This window comes from Fulmarus glacialis, unplaced genomic scaffold (genome assembly GCF_000690835.1).
Source record: "Fulmarus glacialis isolate BGI_N327 unplaced genomic scaffold, ASM69083v1 scaffold34691, whole genome shotgun sequence".
Classification (NCBI taxonomy): domain Eukaryota; kingdom Metazoa; phylum Chordata; class Aves; order Procellariiformes; family Procellariidae; genus Fulmarus; species Fulmarus glacialis.
Window position 1 is genome coordinate 9,556 of NW_009195270.1, and position 19,870 is coordinate 29,425.

Here is a 19,870-nt window from a genome sequence, read left to right on the forward strand (position 1 = left end):
GGAAAAGGTTTTCCTTTTTTCTTTCTTTTTTAATTTTTACATATGGGATATTGGTTATAATGTAGAAAAAACTGTTTGGGGCTCCAGTTTACGCATCCATGTTTTAGTGCATAGAGGCAATGGAATTTTAATGGGGAATATGGCTTTTGGTGCAGCGTTACTAAAAGAAAGTTGTTACTAGTTTTAGAATTACACTGTGATCAGTTTGAGACAGAAGAGTCCATGCACAAGGACCAGTTTTCCTGACTGGAGAATGCTCATCAAGTGAATCCAGAATAAGCAGTTACTGGCTAATACAAAGCTGTTGATATTTATCCGTCAGTTGGTGGACGAGTGAGTCGGGAGTTAAATTACACGCGGCAGAAGATCGGAGAAGAGGCCATGTTTAACCCCCAGCTCATGATCCAGACTCCACAGGAAGATGGTGCTAACGTACTAACAACAGAAGCACTCCGACAGCACCTTGACTCTGCGCTTCAGGCCAGCAGAGTACATGTGTATATGTACAACAGGTAAGGGGAAGAGCAGAAGTTTTCTTGATCATCCGTAACAGCTAAAAAGTGGGTGCATGCTTCCCTCCATATATTTTTAAATGGTTAGCACTTCAGAGCCTTTCCCTTAGGACTGTGTTTTGATTTGAATGTCACTGGTTTCTGATACTTGACGTTGTGGCATGATAGAAGTGACAAGTTGGCTTTTAACAAAGAAGACGGGGTAAGTAGTGTTGGAAGAGATTCTGAGAGTGTACCCGTATGAGAAGTGCTATAGTAGCCAGCATTTGTCTTGGTAAAGGAGTGATGTCTGTGCTCTTAAAAATGGAACCTTACGGGTGGGATTCCTAACATTGAAAATCCTTCCATATTAGAGTTGAATTCTCTCGCTGACACCATCATGAGGTACATAGTGACTGTGAACGGCGGTACGGTATCCTTCCAGTAGTTTGGATATAAGGGAAAATGCAGACATGTGAGAAATGGCAGTGGATGGAATAATAGCTGTTTAATAACATAGACATAATAGAGTTGGCCTTCAGAGCGTCTGTGTGCACGTACTGAGGGTCGGGAGTCGTATGTTGTCCAGCAAAAAAAAAATGAAGGTGCACCTTAGGAAGGTACCACCTTTGGGCTAGCAAGATGTCTCCCTGAAAAGTGGTTCCTCCAGGGTTACTACTTGCATGATGATGTGCCTAGGTGTGCTGCCTGCGAGGCGTGAAGCCCCTGTCTTTCAGCACATCCCTCAGTGATGCCTCAGTGAACTAATGCCGAGGCTCCAGTTATCTTCTACCCAACTCCTGCCTTGTCTAAGGAGGCAGAAGTCATGGCAGTGGAAGTTGTAACATAGCTGAAAAAGGAAGGCAGGAATCCTGATGGTTTCTTTTCTGTTGCATGTGTGGGTCAGCTGGGAATATTACAGTCCTCGGAGCTGGAGCTGGCTTCTCTCTCGCTTGTGTCACTGCGTGATATCTTAAGTCACAAGCAGTCTCATTTATACAAAGATGGATTTCTGTCCCTTTAACATGTGTTGACTAGCCTGTTGATCCAGAAGCAGCTCCATTATTTTTAATGAGTTTTACAGAGAATGTGAGAATAACTGAAACAAATGTCTAGTCTGTAACTACAAAAAGAGAGGCCTTTGCTTTTTTTGTGAGGTGTAGTATATCTATGCTGAATACTACTTCCCTTTCTCAATGATTTGCTGCTTGAGGCCAATATGTGTATATGAGTTGCAATTTTAAATGTCCATTACATTTTTCAGTAATTACAGCTTTTCAGTAATTGTGCAAGAAAAAAATAATTTGTTCTTTATATTTCTTACAGACAGTGGAAATTGGAACATTTGTGTTATAAATCAGGAGAACTCATCACAGAAGCAGGTTACATGGACCAGGTATGCATAGCAGGCATTTAGTTACAAGATTTGTGTATTCTCATGATTCAGCTTGTGCTGCTTTGATTATATTCTAGTATAACTGTGTTTTCCTGCTTTCTGATTTTGACAGATCATAGAGTATCTTTATCCTTGCTTAATTATCACTCCTTTGGACTGCTTCTGGGAGGGAGCAAAGCTACAGTCAGGAACTGCCTATCTATTGTAAGCATCGTTTTTTATAACTTTCTGGTCTGACTGATTTTAATAGTATAACTGTGTATGATTTTTCGGTTGCATTCCCATTGTTCATTCAGATTCTGGTTTAACAGAAAAATAAAAGATAAAGTATAGTGTCTCTACAGAAAATATGCATGGATTTTTTTTTTTCATTGAACAAAGATTTTCTTGATTCTAAGAGATGATTTGTAGGTGTCGATTTAAATCCTATGTTATTTTTCCCATTCTGTTAGCATGCAAAATAAAATGTAAGTTCTGAATTCAAGCTTTAAGAATTTTATACCTTTTTTTTTCCCCTGAAATAAACTTGTTTCTGGTGGGGTTTTTTTTGTTTGGTTGGTTTTTTTCTTCATAAAATACAAAAACATGGATTGGCTGGGAACTTTATTCCTAAGAAGATGTCTTGGATTAAATCTCAAGTCTTAGTAAGGAATAAAGAACAAATCCTTTGCTTATGAGATCATTAAAGAAGCCATATAGTATCTTTTATGGGTGGTTTCTCACAATTTACAAGTGCAATATTATATGCCCTGAATCCTTTAAAAAGTTAATTGTTAATCTGTGCAGGCATTTTCTGTTAATTATGCAAGAGTTAGCATTTGAGTTTATTGTTTCTGTCCTGGTTTGCATGTCTCTGTAAAAGCAATTTGCAATGGCCATCTCCTAACCTTTAGTGTACAGTTTTAGATGGGGAAATAAGGGGGTTTGTGTTTTCTGGTTGGGAGATTCGGAATAATGACTTAAGCCTGGTTAAGCAGATACAGTGTGGTTTGAACCACAGAATAAGGCAGCCAAAAGCCTTTCTAGTCTGTCAACATCACAAATTCAGAAGTGGGGGGTGGGAGACGTGACAGTGATAGTGGTGACAGCCATGGTAGCGGGAAAGCTTGATGGTTGATAGTCAAGCTGCCAGGGCATTTGAAGGAGTGCGGTATTGTTACAGATAAACAAAGATCAGCTATATTGATTGATTACATTTGCAAGATGATTATTAGACTAGCAAGAAGTAATCTGATACTATGAGAAAGGCTTTCTTTCCTTAGCCCCCTCTCTTCTTTCCTTCTCCCCTCCCCCCCCTAATTCTTTGAAGCAGCAGTTGGCTGCTTTTTTGTTATTTAGGTGCTTGATGATTTGTTTTGCTTTGCTTATAAATGGAAGTATTTTTAACCTGTGAATATTCTGTTTTATACAATAACTTTGTAAGGACTGAGTATTTTTGTTAAAATTACAACTGGGCTGCAATAAAAGTACATAAACAAATCTCATTAAAACATGCCTTACATTTTATGAAACAACCTTACCAGAAAAGGTTTTAACTTCTAACAGAAAATAACTCAATTATTTGTGCAAATATGAATTTTAAAAGTATGTTTGTTTCAGTACTTCTTTTGTCTTTTTTGTGTGTGTCATTTTCTCCTGGTTTCTCTTGCAGAGGGAAGCCTCCTTTGCAGTGGATCAACTTTGACCCCTTAGAATTCTTGGAAGAGTTAAAGAAAATAAACTACCAAGTGGAGAGCTGGGAAGAAATGCTGAATAAAGCGGAGGTTGGTCATGGTTATATGGATCGACCCTGCCTGAATCCTGCTGATCCCGATTGCCCAATCACAGCTCCCAATAAAAATTCCACAAAAGTAAGTTTCCTTGTCCTTGTGCGTATCTTTTCAAGGGAGGGCCGGGGTGGTGGGGGGAGGTTAGAGAGGAGAGAAGAAGGTACCATTTTCTTCTAAGCAATATATAATTCATATTCTTGAGTGGTGTCATTTTTCTGTTCACGTTATGTGCTGTATGCTATTAGCCCACAGTCATGACCTTCCCCTGGTTCTGTGACGCAATGCTTAATCCCACGTATTTAGAGTGAGAATACAGTTGTCAGCTACTGGCTGGGTATCGCAATGCGGTGATGTGGCATTTCAGCAAACGTGATGCCTCAGACAGACATAGCCGCTGCTGGAATACGGCTGCTGCTATACCCTCAGACCACGCAGCAAAGCTTTCCTTCAAGTAGCACCAGTTTTGTTGATTTTTGTGAAGAATTTGAGGTCACGGGCCCCAATTTCATATATATCCCTTTATCAATCACATCGGGCTTTGGAGAAGTTGCCGTGTGGTCAACAAGTATCCAGCTGATCTGTTCAACTTGATTTGTTGAACACATTTCTCTCTGTAGACCTCCTAGATTGTCTTTAATGTCTGTTATTCTAGTACACTGGGTGTTGAATTAGGATATGAGTTTGTCTGAAGTTATGAAACTGATTAATTGTTTCTTCATAACTTTTTCTAGCCTCTTGATGTAGCCCTTGTTTTGAGTGGTGGATGCTATGGACTGTCAAGAAAATACATGCATTGGCAGGAGGAGTTGATTATAGGTGGTACAGTCAAGAACAGTTCTGGTAAACTTGTCAGGTAAACAAATGTTTGTAGAAAATTTCGAAGTTTTTCTTCGTTAGAGTTTGGTTTTTGGGGCACAGGGGGAGGATCATGCAAAATCTACTGCCCTTCACGTGTATTATGAATCCCAGTTTAGGAGGACATGCTTCAAGAGAAGAGAATTTAAAAGAGTGATTAGACAGTTGTTCAAATTTAAGGAGGTGTCATTGCTTCCTGCTTCCAACCCCAGAATGATAGCCTACGTCGCTCAGAAAGAAAGCAACTTTGTTGTTTAAAATGTATGTATAAAGCATTGAACAGTGTTTAAAGCACTGAACACCTTCGATCATGTTTTGAAATACGATCAAAGGAAAAAGGGGGAAAAAATAATTTTGATAATGCGCTCACTCATTTGACTTCTCTCAGAATTCCAAAATCTCCACTGAACCTTTTGTTCAGGATCAATACAGAGAAAAGTCTATTTTTATGTCCTTGCATCTTGCATATAGTTTTAAGTGATAAAACAAATCCCTTTGTTTCAGACTTCTTCAAGAAGTCATGGAACACTGGACTTCAGTAGGGGAAAAACATGTGAAGTAGAACTGTTCTGAAAAATGTAGGCCATACTAAACTAAATGAAGCATCATTCTTCCATACTTAATACAGAGAACTTTTACTAGAGCTTTTAATACGAATTTTGACCTTTTTTACACTCACACTAAACATTGATAAGTCTTTCAACAAGTAGCCAAAGAATATATTTTTAGTGAAAAATAAAATAGTTCCTTAAGCTTCTAAAATTGTTGGATACAGTTGCATACTGTGGAGATTCAGGATGGGTAGTTATTGCCAATTGTGTACTCCTCGCAGCTTGTCAGGCACCAGGAGTTTAATCTGGCATTTCTCTCCAAGGGATGAAAAAGACCGAGGTCTTCAAATGACAAATGGCCAACAGCATTTACAAGATCTCGCAGAAATAACTGTTCCTGTGGCATCCTCACAGTAATCTGTCTATCAATTACAATCTTTATAACTGATTTGTAGGGTTTACATTCTTTGCTCCTGAAACTGATCCTATTGAAAATAATGGCAAAACTCTCATTAACTTCAGTGAAACCAGATTTAGCCTCAACACTGCATAGACCAGTACAGCTGCACCAGATACACAGTAGAATAATTATACTCTGTTCAATTTTAATACGAACATGTGCCCGATAAAATCAAGAACTCATGCAAGCTCCCATTAGGGTCTCATTTGGGACTTGATGCCATGAAAGTAATTACCTGAAAATGCTCATTTTATACCTCTTCCTCCTCTCCCTTCTCTCCATGTCACAGTGCCCAGGCTTTGCAAACCATGTTTCAGTTAATGACTCCTAAGCAAATGTATGAGCACTTCAAGGGATATGAATATGTTTCACATATCAACTGGAACGAGGATAAGGCAGCAGCAATTCTGGAAGCCTGGCAGAGGATGTATGTTGAGGTAAAATTGAAAATAACCTAGATATCATACTATAAGGTCCTACTGAGATCCACTGCCTTCTGTCATGGCTTTTTGCAGTATTTCTTCAAGGAAGATGCTTAAACCAGAACTGAGTTGTTGCCTCCCGATTTTTAAGCAGATTTTTTTTTTTCTTTTTTCCCCCGCAATTAAGAAGCTGCTTGGTTATTCACGTATGAGAAGCCATGAAGGTTTTGCTCTTTGTTGTCTGGGACATTTTTGCTTTGCTAGGGCTGAGAAGGAACCGAAGAGCTAGCTGGAATTTAAAAGCTTTTGGTTGGCGTGGTTATTCTAAAGGTGTCTGGAAAACATTAGCCAGCCATGGGCTGCTCTGCCAGTGGCAGCCTGGGTGGGGAGGCTACGTGACAGTGCCTGGCCTCTGTGTCCCAAGCTCTGGCCTCTGCTGCGCTGCTTCTGACCTCTGCGCATGGCCAGGCAGGGGGGGAGGAGGAGCACCCCGAAGAGATCACTGGCCTTGGTTTAAAGGCAAAACTCGTACTACAGCAAATCTATGGTAGAGTTATGGGAAGAGGATTCAAGTTAAATGTTTGGAATGGGCTGGGAATGTAGTAGCCTCTCCTGAAGGATGCAAAGTCTTGTTTTAAGAATTGTCTTATAATCAGTAGCTTGCAAGAACTAATTACAAAACACATTTGTGCAGCGTCAGCATAATCTCTGTGTAAGGTGTGGGCTTCCACAGGAACATTAAGGCAAAAATAGCTGATTTCAGGTGTGTGCTGTAGAAGATGGTAATGAATTTTTGTTTAGTCACACCAAGTTTTATTTTTCTTTTCATAGGTTGTTCATCAAAGTGTTGCACAAAACTCTACTCAGAAGGTGCTTTCCTTTACTACAACCACCCTGGATGACATCCTAAAGTCATTTTCTGATGTCAGTGTTATCAGAGTAGCTAGTGGCTACTTACTAATGGTAATAAAATAAATTTATTTAATTTTCTCTGGTAGTGGAGCAGGGCTTAAATATCTGCTTTATTGTTACCAGTCAGTAGTTCAGAACATTTTAGGCATATTTAAAATAAAAACTACAGTTTGTAAACTTTTGCCTCAGGCTTGTCACCTGTTCCTCCGTGTAACATCTGCGATGTGTCTATTCTGTTTAAAAATGTTGGTGTGTATTTTGGGTGGGTAGAGATAGCTGTTAGAGAAGGATCCATTCTAATATTTTGCCTTTTTTCCCCCAACTTCTTCTCCCCCCCACCCCCTCACTTGCTTTAGCTTGCCTACGCCTGTTTAACAATGCTGCGGTGGGACTGTGCCAAGTCTCAGGGTGCCGTGGGGCTGGCAGGAGTCTTGTTGGTTGCACTCTCAGTGGCTGCAGGATTGGGCCTGTGCTCATTGATTGGAATTTCCTTTAATGCTGCCACAACTCAGGTATTTAGGAGACACAAGTCTGCTGTTAAATTACAAGTACTTTGTTAGTAAATGAACACAACTGAATCTTTGAGGGGAAAAAAGCTGCAAAAGTATTTTGGCTCTAGATTTTTACTTGGGCCTTTCTCCTGTCTCATAGCTTTTGCTATGAGAAATTAAGTGATCATGCTGCCAAATGATATTAAAGAAAAAGGCAGGTATCGTGTAGTTTGTATAATTACTAGATTCTGGGTTATTTGATTTTTCTGTGTCCCAATACGAGTGGAGGCATTCCGTTTTACGTAAGAAGCTGCAGGTTTTGTCTTTGCATCTGAATATATCAGGATGTTCAAATTCTGAAAATACTTTGAATATAACTTGAATTATTATCAGATATTCTTTGTCTACCCAAAACTTGCATTACTTTTGGTGAGGTTTTGTACCTGCAAATGGTATACTGCAAGTTTCTCAGCAGTATTCCAGAATAAAAGTTAATAGCGGTGTTGCATCCTTTTGATTTTCATTTTACCCTTGGATTTGTATACAGTGTAATGTAAAAGTTGCTTTAATTAGCCATTTAATGGCTAGCTGCATGGCAGATCATAAAACAACCTTCTTGGTTTCTGTTTGTTTTGCTTCTCCCCCAAGGTTTTGCCTTTTCTTGCTCTTGGAGTTGGTGTAGATGATGTTTTCCTTCTGGCACATGCATTTAGCGAAACAGGGCAGAATAAGAGAATTCCATTCGAGGTAATGACAAAATGGGGATTTGGGGGAAGATAAAACAAAAGACTTCATATAGGAAAAGATAACTGTATTCGGAACTAATTAGTAGTGATTGAAAAACCCCAGGTTTTTTCTCAGTAGCTTTTCCTAGGGTCTGGAAATTCTTATTTGTGTCGAAATAGGAAATGATGGCAATGCGTGTGATCCTACAATGTTTTGGAATGTTCACATTATTTTTTTCTTTTTTTTTTTTTTTTAAATGGTGTGTTAGATTTATTTTGTCTTGAAAATTTAATTTATAGCTGTCATATAAAGGCTAATTTATACAGTGCAAATTCTGCCCAAAATCTCAGTGCAAGTCAAATGTAAATTTAGGAACAAACTCAAATACAAGTCTGACAATTAAATGATAGAATGCTTTTAATGGAAGAACACAAAAATGTTCAGGTGAAAAGAAAGAGAAGGACAACAGCTCAGAAAACAAATGTTTCTTTTTATTTGTATCAGCTGTTACCTTTACTTATTTGTTATGGCCTTAAATTTGAGTTACTTTGTATATTTTTCTCTGGCTTTTTTTTCTGATGTTTACAATTGACCATGACGTTTCAAAGCATAACATATTAATGTTATGAAATCTAAGATGTCGTCACTTTTATGATCCTTTCCTTTTATTGACCTTTTTACCCTCAGTCCAAAGTTTTATATCCAAAGTACAAACTGTTTAAAAGCAATGTATATTTCCCCGTTCTGTTTTGTACAAGCAATGTCTTCCATGTGCTCTTTCCAGCTGGTTTGGCATGCAGGCACTACAACCTCACTCTACTATAACCTCCATATGCTTCAAAATAGCCTGTTGGGTTGGGAAAGGGTCATGTGTTTATCTTGATTTCTCTGTGGGTTTTGTGCGTGGTTTTGGGTTGTTTTTTTGTTTTGTTACATACTTTTTCAAGATGTGTAGCTATGTTATGCCTCTATGCTGTTAATACATGCTTATTTTGTCTGAAAAATGAGACCACCAAGTGACTCCACTGGTAGAAAATACATCCTACTTAATTACAGATGTATGATATTTGATATAATTTCATTATTTGATATAATGTCAGTACCCATTTAGTTTTGCATTCTGAAGCTAGAATCAGCTTTGATAATGCTTTCTACCAGCAAAAGCCATGAGCACTTCATGTGTCATCTACTTTTCTCCTGAACAGTATACTTAGTATATTGTTTATTCTTACATACTCTCAAATGCACACTTGTATTCAGAATTTCATTGTAATGATTTTTCACTGTTACTGTGTTGTATCTGTACGATGACCCCTTCATTTGCAGGACATCACCTTATTCACTTGACTTTTAAGATACGTTATTTGTTTTGCAGGACAGAACAGGTGAATGTTTGAAGCGAACAGGAGCAAGTGTAGCCCTTACATCTATCAGCAATGTTACTGCTTTCTTTATGGCTGCCTTAATCCCTATTCCTGCTTTACGAGCATTTTCACTCCAAGTAAGTTTATATGCTGTTTTGTTAGCTCTTATGCATGGTCCCATCATGGAAGGCCAGTGATGGTAGTGTTCGTGGTAGTGTTAAAGTCTGTGTTCAGTGCTGCTGCAGTTCACTGAACCAGTATGTGATCACTGTTCACCATAGATCTGGTAATAACAACTGCTGTCTGCCCTTGCTTCTGCTCCTCCCATTTCTCATGCGTGCAGTCTCTCACATCCTGTTAGCAGGTGAAAGAATACCCTGCCCCATCACAGCTGTGTTGAGTGCAAAAACCAAGATGTATCCAGCTAAGCAGAAACAAGTCTCCAGAAAGATTTGCATTCTTAAGTCAAGAGGAGTAGACTGTACTGTAACATTCCTCAGTAGGAATTTAATCCTTTCATTCACGTTTGTCCAATTTGCTGCTCTTACAAACTGTAACCAAAGTGCAATGACAGCAGCAAATATGCATTTGCCATATTATTACTGCAGCAGTTTGTACTGCCTTGCTCCCAATGCAATTTTAGCAAACTTGGAGAAAACTTCCAAGAGTTTTACGTTCCAACTGCTTTGAGAGAAAATGTGAATTTTATGTGCTGAACCATGTATTGCTCTCTCTCCCTTTCTCTCTTTGTTTTCTTGTATTTGTTTGTGATAATATACCTTCAGGAATATGAAATAGTAAGGGTGCTGGAGAAAGCTTTCTTCTAAAAGCAAGGGCTCTTTGAAGAAACCTTTGGGAATTTCTCCCCTGACACTGCTTTAATACTTAAGCAATTTATAGCACTGTATGACCTTGGTGCAGAGCAGGCAAACAGTACTTTTTCAGTAGTTATTTTTCTTCTGCTGTACCCTGGTTCTCCAGTCATTTTTCATTCTCCTTGAGCCCTTGGCTACCCAGAGGAAGCAAGGGCTGCAATTTTTCTTAATACATGTGGCAATTATTGCTGTTTTCAGAGGTTTAAGTATGCCTGCATTAAGCTGTAAAATGGTAAACTGTTTGCGATTGCAGTTACCTAACCAGTAAGCATTAATAATTTTTTTACCACTTCCTTCTCAACAGGCAATTTGGTAGTGAATAATAGAGAAAGTAAAGGCCTCATTGGTTTTCTGCATTGTTTAGCAGATGTCTGTGGCAACTAAAACTAGATCTTGAATGGTTAACAGAGATCCTTAGTCTTGAATGGTTAACAGTATTTAGCTCTGCTGATTTGCCAAAACCTAGATGTCTCTTCTTACAGGTGATGTGACAGTGAATTGTTCTATTTCATGCCAAAGACTGGTGCCAATGTGTGAAATATTTTTTGAAGTGTAACACTTCTTCTGTTGGAAGAAGTTATTTATGTCTCCTAAATCTCTGGCGCAATTTCAAACATTCAACATGTACCTTAAGCAGCTAACAGGATGCTGGAGATCTTCACTAGGAATCACAGGAGAAGGCTTGTTTTGTCAGGCTTTGTAGTACCTGTGCTTTACAGAAGTTACCTCAGCCTAAATGCATCTCATAAGAAGTACTCAACAGAGGTGGGCCATTTTGTCCTAATTGCACTGCTAAGCTGTTGAGTGGGAGCCACCAAAATTAATTCTTTCTTAACTGATAAAATTCTGCTCAGCCTTTCTCTGTTCTCACTCTTCACATCAGAACATGACAGGTTGCCTTTGAAACATATGTGGAGACAGCACCTGTAATTGTTACTGTAATCTGAGTATAAGTTAAATATAGCTTTCCTAAAGTCTTTTCTTTTTGCCTGCTGCCACACTGTAGACTGAGTCACTGAAAGTGCAGAAAACGAAGTCGGCATAGCAAAGTGACAAACAGTTTCCAGTGAGATTTCAACATATTCATGTATGAACATGTTGATATTATTCAGAATAAAAACATCACGATCAAAGTCCTTTTTAAGGCAGTGATTAATATGGAATCTATGTGTAGGAACGTTGGGGTGTCCAGAAATTAGTGTTTGAGTTGCTCAATCTTCTCTCACATGCATCTCTAATTTGTCTTTGCTTGCACAAAGTAACCCCTTATATGTATATAAGAGATGGAAAAACGTGCAAAAAAAGGGCAGCTGGAGACTGAGGATTTATTGGTGCTAGAGAAATACATATAACTGATAGATACATGTTAGGAACCACTAAAATAATATCCTTTGTTGTTAGAAAGAAACATCTATTACTTGCTTTGCCTAGCTTCACCAGGTAGAATCAAAATCAAGTGATACATTAATCACAACATTCAGAATCAGATAACCATGGCAGATTTTGGTGGGTGGTCTGTATTTATATATGGATTTCTTTATTTACAGTCTTCTTCCTCCCTCTCCCTCTGGCTCAGGCATGTTTAAACAAGAAGTCCTTGTCGTCTTTGATAGCTTCCTAGCAAGACTTAGAAAGCAATGAAATACTGCATTTACTTTTCATAGGTGCTGCCTTCTTCTCATCCAGATAGTGAATTTTTAGCAGATGGGCATAAAAAAAGGATTGCTCTTGACCTTGTTTTGCTCTTCATTCACATTTCTTAAGACACTGCAAGATAATTGTCAAAGTTTCCATAACTTTTGAGGCCCAGCTGCTGAAGGAGAATAAATCGTTCCCTGCGTCTGCAAGCCCAACTTTTAGTTAGAAACTCACATTTTGCTTATCAATGCTTTCTTCTTTCTCAGCTTCTGTTCGGTTCTGCCGGCTAATGCAGTTCATTGATACCTCTGAGTTGTTCATTTACTTTATGGAACTCCAACACTGCAAGTCTGATGCTGTCTTAGGAGTTTGCTAGGGTTAGCTCTTGCCAAGTTCTAAATAATGGAAAGCATTCCTTTTGAAAGTGAGGTTTTTAAAATTTATTCCATTATGCAGATAGGGACTGGTTTAGCTTTTTTACCATTTTAATTTTTTTCATTTGTTGATCTTCCTAGCTCCTTATTTAAGCAGTTTTAGGGCTTTGAGATGCTAAACATGTCCCAAATACTGAGTCACAAGAATCACCTGTAAGAGTGCTGAGGACTTTGAAGCAGTAGGTCCTGAGTTTTCAGATGTGTTTCATTTCTTAAAATTCTGGTGGAGAGGTTATCAGAGAAATCCACTCAAAGTTTTTGAAGTTTGCAACAGGAATGTCTTAAACATAGCCCTTTGTTTTGAGTATAAATGAAGGAGGGCAAGGCTGGGCTGAATTCTTTCCTCAGACAGACTGCTCGGACACCGTTATGGAATAAATTCTGCCCAGGAAAGAGAAGGTACAGCTTCACAAAAACTCATCTACCTCTTCTTGCTTACACCAGGAACGTCCTCCCCTCACAGCAGAGGAGTGGTGTGGATTCACTAATGAGCAGGGGTGGAACTTTTCCCAATAAGTCTTAGCAGTAACTTTTTCCCTCACCGTAATAATAACAAGTTTTTTTCCAAAATGTAGAAGTGCATTACCAGGTGGTGGTGGTGGTTTTGTGGAGAGAAAGAACCTAAGTTGTTAAGCTCATTCAATTATCTTACTCTGCTGAAGTGGTTTGTCCCCCTCCTTTTTACCCACGTCATTTACCTTTCCCTGCTCCTGACATAAGAATTTAACAAGCAAAATTAAAGCCTAAGGGAAAAGGTGGGGGCAAGGAGGGGATCTGAGTCTGTATGCTGTCAGGAGGGAGTTGCAGATAGGCAGCAGTAGGGTGGAAGTTTCCCTGACAGACCTCCTCGTCTGTTCATCACCTCTGGCTGTACAGCACACCCGTTCTCCGTGGGTGGGCTGCCAGGAATGGCACATAGCAGCACATACCTTCAGCGGGGCCCCAGCCTACCAGCCTGGCTCGCGTCTCCCTTGCTGCCTCCAGCACAGACTGCCATTCTTCTGTCTCCGTTAACAGTTGCAGCAGCAATAATATTTTTAGGCTGTGCCCTATGAAAAGATGCAAAAAGTGGAGCATGTTTCTCAGAAAGCGACCAACACTTTTTCCCATCAATGGAATTTTTTTACTACTCTCTGATCTCATTTCACTGAATGCCTTCATTTCACACCCTTGAGTGGGCCCCATTTTATCCCTTCTAGTACGAATCTTAATTTTGTTGATTTCTCAAGGAAAAGGTCTGAGGCCCTTTCCTCTCCCATTTGACCATTTGTCTCTGAAGGGGTGAGAGAAGATGCCCTGTCCCCAGAAGTCCCAAGCATGCTCTCAGCTTGGGTGCTGCTAACAGATTGCCTGTACTCTGGAAGCTCTCCTACTACAGTTTTTTCTTGGTGCGTTTCCAATCAATGTAATTGTTACAGATTGTGGGTATTGCCATGGTCGTACTTCTCATGCGTTCCCATTCCCAGCCACCAGATGTCTAACTGGTACTGGGAGGGGAAGCGGTGGCTGATGCATCAGGTCGGAGGTTGAGTCACCCCTCAACAGTTCTTCTTTCTCTCTCCTTATCAAGTTACAGGGTGTTTTCTGATGGTACAACAAATTAGAATTGATACAAGAACAGTATTTTCTGTATTTAATTGTGAAAACTGAGAACTGTTACATCCTTGAAATGCTGGAGAGGTGGGTGAGGCGGGAGAGACAGTGTGCAATATATAGGAAGTGTGGTGTTAAGCTCCTGGAATCTGTTTAAGTACAAATCAGAACAGAGAGGATTGTTTAAAAATACTTCACTTGCAGGGTTAATACATCAACACCGGGATGGCACAATGGAAAATCTAGTTGTTCTAGAAAGAGATGCCACGTTAATAGGCATATTTACTATGTGTCATCGGATTAGTTTTGATGCTTCTTAAAAAATCAAATGTGAATATAACTAACTTTAATGGCATCTCTGCCATACACTTAAGTATTAGTTTTCAGGTTTAGTGGCATTTGAGATTCAAGGATGTTGGGGTCTACGAGGGGCACTGATAAGGCATAAAGTATTTGCAGTTTATGGAGCTGGAACAGAGGACTTCTGTTAGTTTTTCAGCCATGCTGGGAGGAGTAAGAATTATTGAGTCAGGTCTCAGCTGGTTTTTCCAAATCTCAATAAATCTTAGCTGATCCTTGATAGAAGATCTTGGTTAGACACAACTAATTATTCAAGTTTTATGGGTGATTCAACCTTCTCTGGTTTAGCAGCAATAAAGAAAGCAGTTGTATGAACTAGGTCCAACAAACACCTTGCTTGCAACAGCAGCCATTTGTTTTTCTGACAGATTCGATTAATTCTAGAGAGGATCAAAAGGAAATCACTTAATTTTGAAGTCTTGGCTATGACCTTCCATACCTTTCTGTGTGGATATTTATAAATCATGAAGTAGTCATTGGATCTTTTCTGTCAAAGATGGCTAAATACTAATTTGGCTTTAAGTACTAGGTAAATTCTGTTTTAGTAGTTATGTCTACAGACAACCAGCAGGACCAAAATCTTACTTCAAACAGGCTGGAGACGGCAGACGAGAAACACCAATAAAAACCACTTTTGTGTACAATATCTTTATGATTGAAATAACTAGAAAATATTTACATAACTAGTTGAGTCTGTCATTCTTAGAAAAGTAAAAAGAATATCTAGTCTTTTTATTACACTTTAACAGCTTCAGAACCCTAAAAATCATTCAGTGTGTTAGTACTTTGATTTTCACTGATAAAGAGACACATAAATAAAAATTGCATTATTTAGGCAATTTATATTATTTATTTGACACGTAAGTCAAGAATTTTTAAAACATGGATTTTGGATATCACATCCTTTGAGCTGCCAGTTTTGAGGCCTGATTTTTAAACATCAAAAGCAGCCATTTGTTTATTTTGGAAAAAGGAGGGCCTGTTTATATCACGTCAGCAACTTCATTTTTGTAGCCCAACTTTTGTTCTTTTTTATGAGTGTTTTAACCCAAGCAGTCATTACTTCAGAAGTTACAGGTGGAGGCACTTTATGGTTTATATGATTTCCTTAACATGAAACTGGGCTACTATTGAGATGGCTACTGCTTATCTAATGGGTAAAATACAAGGATTTCAGGGTTTTTTTCCACCTGTTGATGGCTCAACATTTTTTTCCCGGTGTCTCTCCTACTCTTATAACTATCTTCCAGTCCCATCTGTGCCCAGGCTTTCCCTTTGTAATGACTAGTGCTCCTAACGATTCTGCATTACAAATAAATGCTATTAATAATAATGATAGATGCTGCACCACATATGTTTATGGAGATTCTCTGGGAATCTCTGTGTGGGAAAGGGTTTGAAGTATGGTTTGAAAGGGGGTGGGTGGGGAAGTTGGTTTTTTTCATTACGTAATGTTCGCTTTACAAATTAGACCAAGTATTCTTGTTCCAATTTAAGATGTATTCTTGTTCCAATTTAAGACTCATTTTGGTAGACTGGCTCATTAATCAAGTTCTGTTAAGCACAAGCATATTAATATGTAGATTTACTATGTGGTGTTGGATTAATTTTGATTCTCCTGTAAAAATAATCCCTAATAAACCCAAAATGTTGCTCTTTTTGGCTAGACTTTTAGGTAAGTACATCAAGTGCATAATATTTTACTAAATAGAACAGTTTCATTAAAATTTACTTAAATCTTTATTTCATTTCTGATGTAATAACGTGCTTTAATGTTATTGTGATACTTAAATTACTTCAGATCCCTTAAATGTGAGAACTTCAGTTCTAGTTCCAGGTTTGCTTTTGCTTCCATCTTTTTTTACTGTGAGATTCCAAATATGGGAGAATCTCATGCAAAAGTATGATTTGTTGACTCTTTTTCCACTTAAAAAATAATCACCGCATCTCCAGGCACAGATGTATTAAAATAATATGAAGTTTATTATTAAAAGAAATGAATTAACTACAATAGGCATACCATAATGAGATGGGAATATAAAAGTATGTCTCCCAGTTTCCTCAGGGAAAAGCTTGAAAGCATCTGATGGGTTGACATGATAAATGGGTGAACGGATGAGAATTGAAAGGAAGTTCTATGCTTTGTAAAGCTGATGCCCTACGTGAAGCTTAGTAACGACATCGCTTCTTCTATGATTGATCTCTAGGCAGCAGTTGTGGTGGTATTCAACTTTGCTATGGTTCTGCTGATTTTTCCTGCTATCCTGAGCATGGACCTTTATCGTCGGGAAGACAGGAGGCTGGATATATTCTGCTGTTTTACAAGGTGAGAATGTGTGATAGATTGATGTATGAGATGCGTCCTTTTTGTGGTCACCAATCGTTCCTACCATTCCTTGTCAGGAGTGGGAGTTCTTCATTGCAGCAGGGTCAGTATGTTATTGTTACGATTTCATTGATAGTAACTATTTGCTACCTTGGTTTTTACCTGACTGAGGGGAAAGGTTAAAATACATCTGTCTGTCTCTCACACACCCTTTTCCCTTCATTTGTATGTATGTTCATTTTGACTGTTGGAGGACAACTTTTTGAAAGCAGATAAAAGATCCATGCTTCAGGAATATCTTCAAGTATTTTTAGAATGTTATGGGGTACTGGAAGGTGTCCAGTGCTAGTATTGCATAATCTTGGAAGACTGTACGTAACTCGGGGTACTGAAAAGCCTTACTTACAGTTAATCACTATGTGCTAGTTTTTATGCTTTTTATGCCTTTAACAGTTACTTTAATAGTTCTAAACAGAAGAACTCAGTATGTCATGTTTACATTTTGATCTAAATAGCTTAATTCTCAGCATGGGCACATAGCAAACTAACATACATGTTGTGCATTCAGACTATGTGCAGCTACCTGGGTATTAACCTGATTAGCATGTGTAATTAATGGAGTGGTGTGGGTAGGTGTCAATGTCTTCAGACAGATGCTGGTTCCTTCTTTCCTGAGCACAAGAAATGTGCACATAGTCTCAGAGGCCTACACTTCAAACCATGTCTGAGAAATGTTTCCTAAAGGCGTGGAATAAAATTCACATCAAAGCGTTACACTTACTTAATATAAACCATCTACTGGTAGTAGAAGCAGTCTCAGATAGAAGCAGATTATCCTATCTAGTCTGATTAAAATAAAGAACCGTCTAAATGCGAACAGATGTTCTTCTCTTCTCTTACAGTCCATGTGTCACTAGAGTGATTCAGATTGAGCCTCAGGCATACGCGGAAAATGACAACACTTGCTACAGTCCTCCACCCCCGTACAGCAGTCACAGTTTTGCCCATGAAACTCAGATTACAATGCAGTCTACCGTGCAGTTGCGCACAGAATACGATCCTCATACGCAGGTGTACTACACCACAGCAGAGCCTCGCTCAGAAATATCTGTTCAGCCAGTGACAGTGACGCAAGATAATCTTAGCTGCCAGAGCCCAGAAAGCACAAGCTCGACGAGGGATTTGCTTTCCCAATTCTCAGACTCCAGTATGCATTGCCTTGAGCCACCCTGTACGAAGTGGACACTCTCATCTTTTGCAGAAAAGCATTATGCTCCCTTCCTCCTAAAACCAAAAGCTAAGGTAATCAGGGAACTATTTACCTGTTTTCAAACAGGTAATTGCCTTGCCCAGTAATAAAATTATCCTGGAAGCGGTATTAAATGTAAGGAATAAATAGAAATCTTTTGGAATAACAGTTCTTAATAATTTTACAGCTAATTTCATACTTCGAAAGTTTTATCTTGTGAGTCCTGTAGAGACATACTTTTCAAATTCAAGTGACGAGTGGGGGTTTTGGTGACTTTCAGTAACATAAGCTTGTGAATAGTGAAACTAAAGCCACTTTTGAACTTTACTATGATATAAATTTCTCATCCATGATGCAGAGCCCCTTCAATAAAGCACAAACTAACTTAGTCTTGTAGACTGTATGTGTACCCACAGAAAAAATAAAAGCTTTAAAGTAGACGGATGGGTGTCAGCTTTGAACATGGCTTTCTAGTGTGCCATTATGAATTGTTAGTTTCTTTAGAAACCTAAAACCAAATTAATTTCCATTTTTTGTTGCAGATTGTGGTTATTTTTCTTTTTCTGGGTTTACTTGGGCTCAGCCTTTATGGAACTACCCGGGTGAGAGATGGACTAGATCTCACAGACATTGTACCACGGGAAACACGGGAATATGACTTTATTGCCGCACAGTTCAAGTACTTTTCATTCTACAACATGTATATTGTGACACAGAAAGCAGACTATCCAAATGTCCAGCACTTACTTTATGAACTTCACCGAAGTTTCAGCAATGTGACATATGTTTTGTTGGAAGAGGATAGGCAGCTTCCCAAAATGTGGTTGCACTACTTTCGAGACTGGCTGCAAGGTAAGAGAGAGTTGCCTGAACTTTTTTTAATTCTACAGTAGTAACCACTTGTTCACACTAGTAATGCTCCCCTTTTTGAATATAGTCACACGGTTAAAGACTGCGACCAGGAGGGAGTACGCCTAGGTGCTGATACGGACTTGCACATTGATGCGCTGTTTCTCCAACAGGTCACTTAAATTCTTTGTGGCTAAGTTTACTCCCCAGCCAGACAGTTTTGAAGCTTTAAGAGATTATATCCGTGAGAGGCCATCTCATGCCATTAATTTCTAAGTAGCTAGTGAGGAATTCTGCTTTATAATTAATGGCCAAATATGGCCCACTGTCTTGGGAAAATAAATGTTTGCTGAGTGTTTTGAGAACAGTAAATGAGAAGTCCCCATCCAGAGATGTATTTTGGCACAGGCTTAACTTTCACCACGTGAGTGATCCTGTTGGCTTCAGCTGGGACTGCTGGCATGAAGAAAATTCAGTGTGGCTTATGTGTTTTACTGGATTGGGAACTTACTTGGGGAAATTCTAGATTTTTAGTCAAGTACCCTCATTCTTTCTATGGTGCTACTTCTTCTGTGCTGAATTATAATGGGTGGGGGAAGGCAAGAGAAGGCATGGCCTTTCAGGTACTATGATGATAATTGAAGTCAGCTTATTAAAGATACTAAAGATATTATAATTACACATGTTGAGACAAATAACTGTTTTGTATTTAAAATAAATAGTACTGTTACATCTCAGCAAATTTAACAGCTCTCTGCTGTGAGCAAACATATTCTGCCCAGGAGTACTTCTGTCCTACCTCTGTCTTTCTGTTGGGAGAATCTCCAGGAAGCTTTTGCCAACAGAAAAGTAAATTGTGCTGACCTACTGAGACTGTAAATTTTAACCTTAACTGTTTACAGACGACCAGTACAGCCAACAATTCTTAGAGAACATGTAGGTAACTGCCAGTATTTGGGGTATTTTATTCCTTCTGAAAATGTGTTGGGCAATATTAAAAGCGGATGAATCTAAGTGACGCATCTAAACAAAATGATCAAGTTTCCTGTGTGTTTAATGCACTGATAAATCAGGCAAAGCAGTATTTCAGCTATTAGCTTTGGTTTTTT

General features: G+C 38.8%; 1 protein-coding gene across 1 annotated transcript in view; it reads left to right on the forward strand.

The window, feature by feature from the left end:
• Positions 1-309: 309 nt before the first annotated feature.
• Positions 310-19,870, forward strand: part of PTCH1 (patched 1) — a 41,629-nt gene continuing 22,068 nt past the window's right edge. The window contains exons 1-13 of the mRNA XM_009588054.1: positions 310-512; positions 1,818-1,887; positions 2,000-2,091; positions 3,539-3,737; positions 4,388-4,509; positions 5,812-5,959; positions 6,776-6,907; positions 7,213-7,368; positions 7,996-8,094; positions 9,449-9,574; positions 16,545-16,663; positions 17,566-17,965; positions 18,455-18,764. Coding sequence (XP_009586349.1) covers positions 382-512; positions 1,818-1,887; positions 2,000-2,091; positions 3,539-3,737; positions 4,388-4,509; positions 5,812-5,959; positions 6,776-6,907; positions 7,213-7,368; positions 7,996-8,094; positions 9,449-9,574; positions 16,545-16,663; positions 17,566-17,965; positions 18,455-18,764 — 2,104 coding nt within the window. The 5' untranslated portion in view covers positions 310-381. The remainder of the gene's footprint in view (positions 513-1,817; positions 1,888-1,999; positions 2,092-3,538; positions 3,738-4,387; positions 4,510-5,811; positions 5,960-6,775; positions 6,908-7,212; positions 7,369-7,995; positions 8,095-9,448; positions 9,575-16,544; positions 16,664-17,565; positions 17,966-18,454; positions 18,765-19,870) is intronic.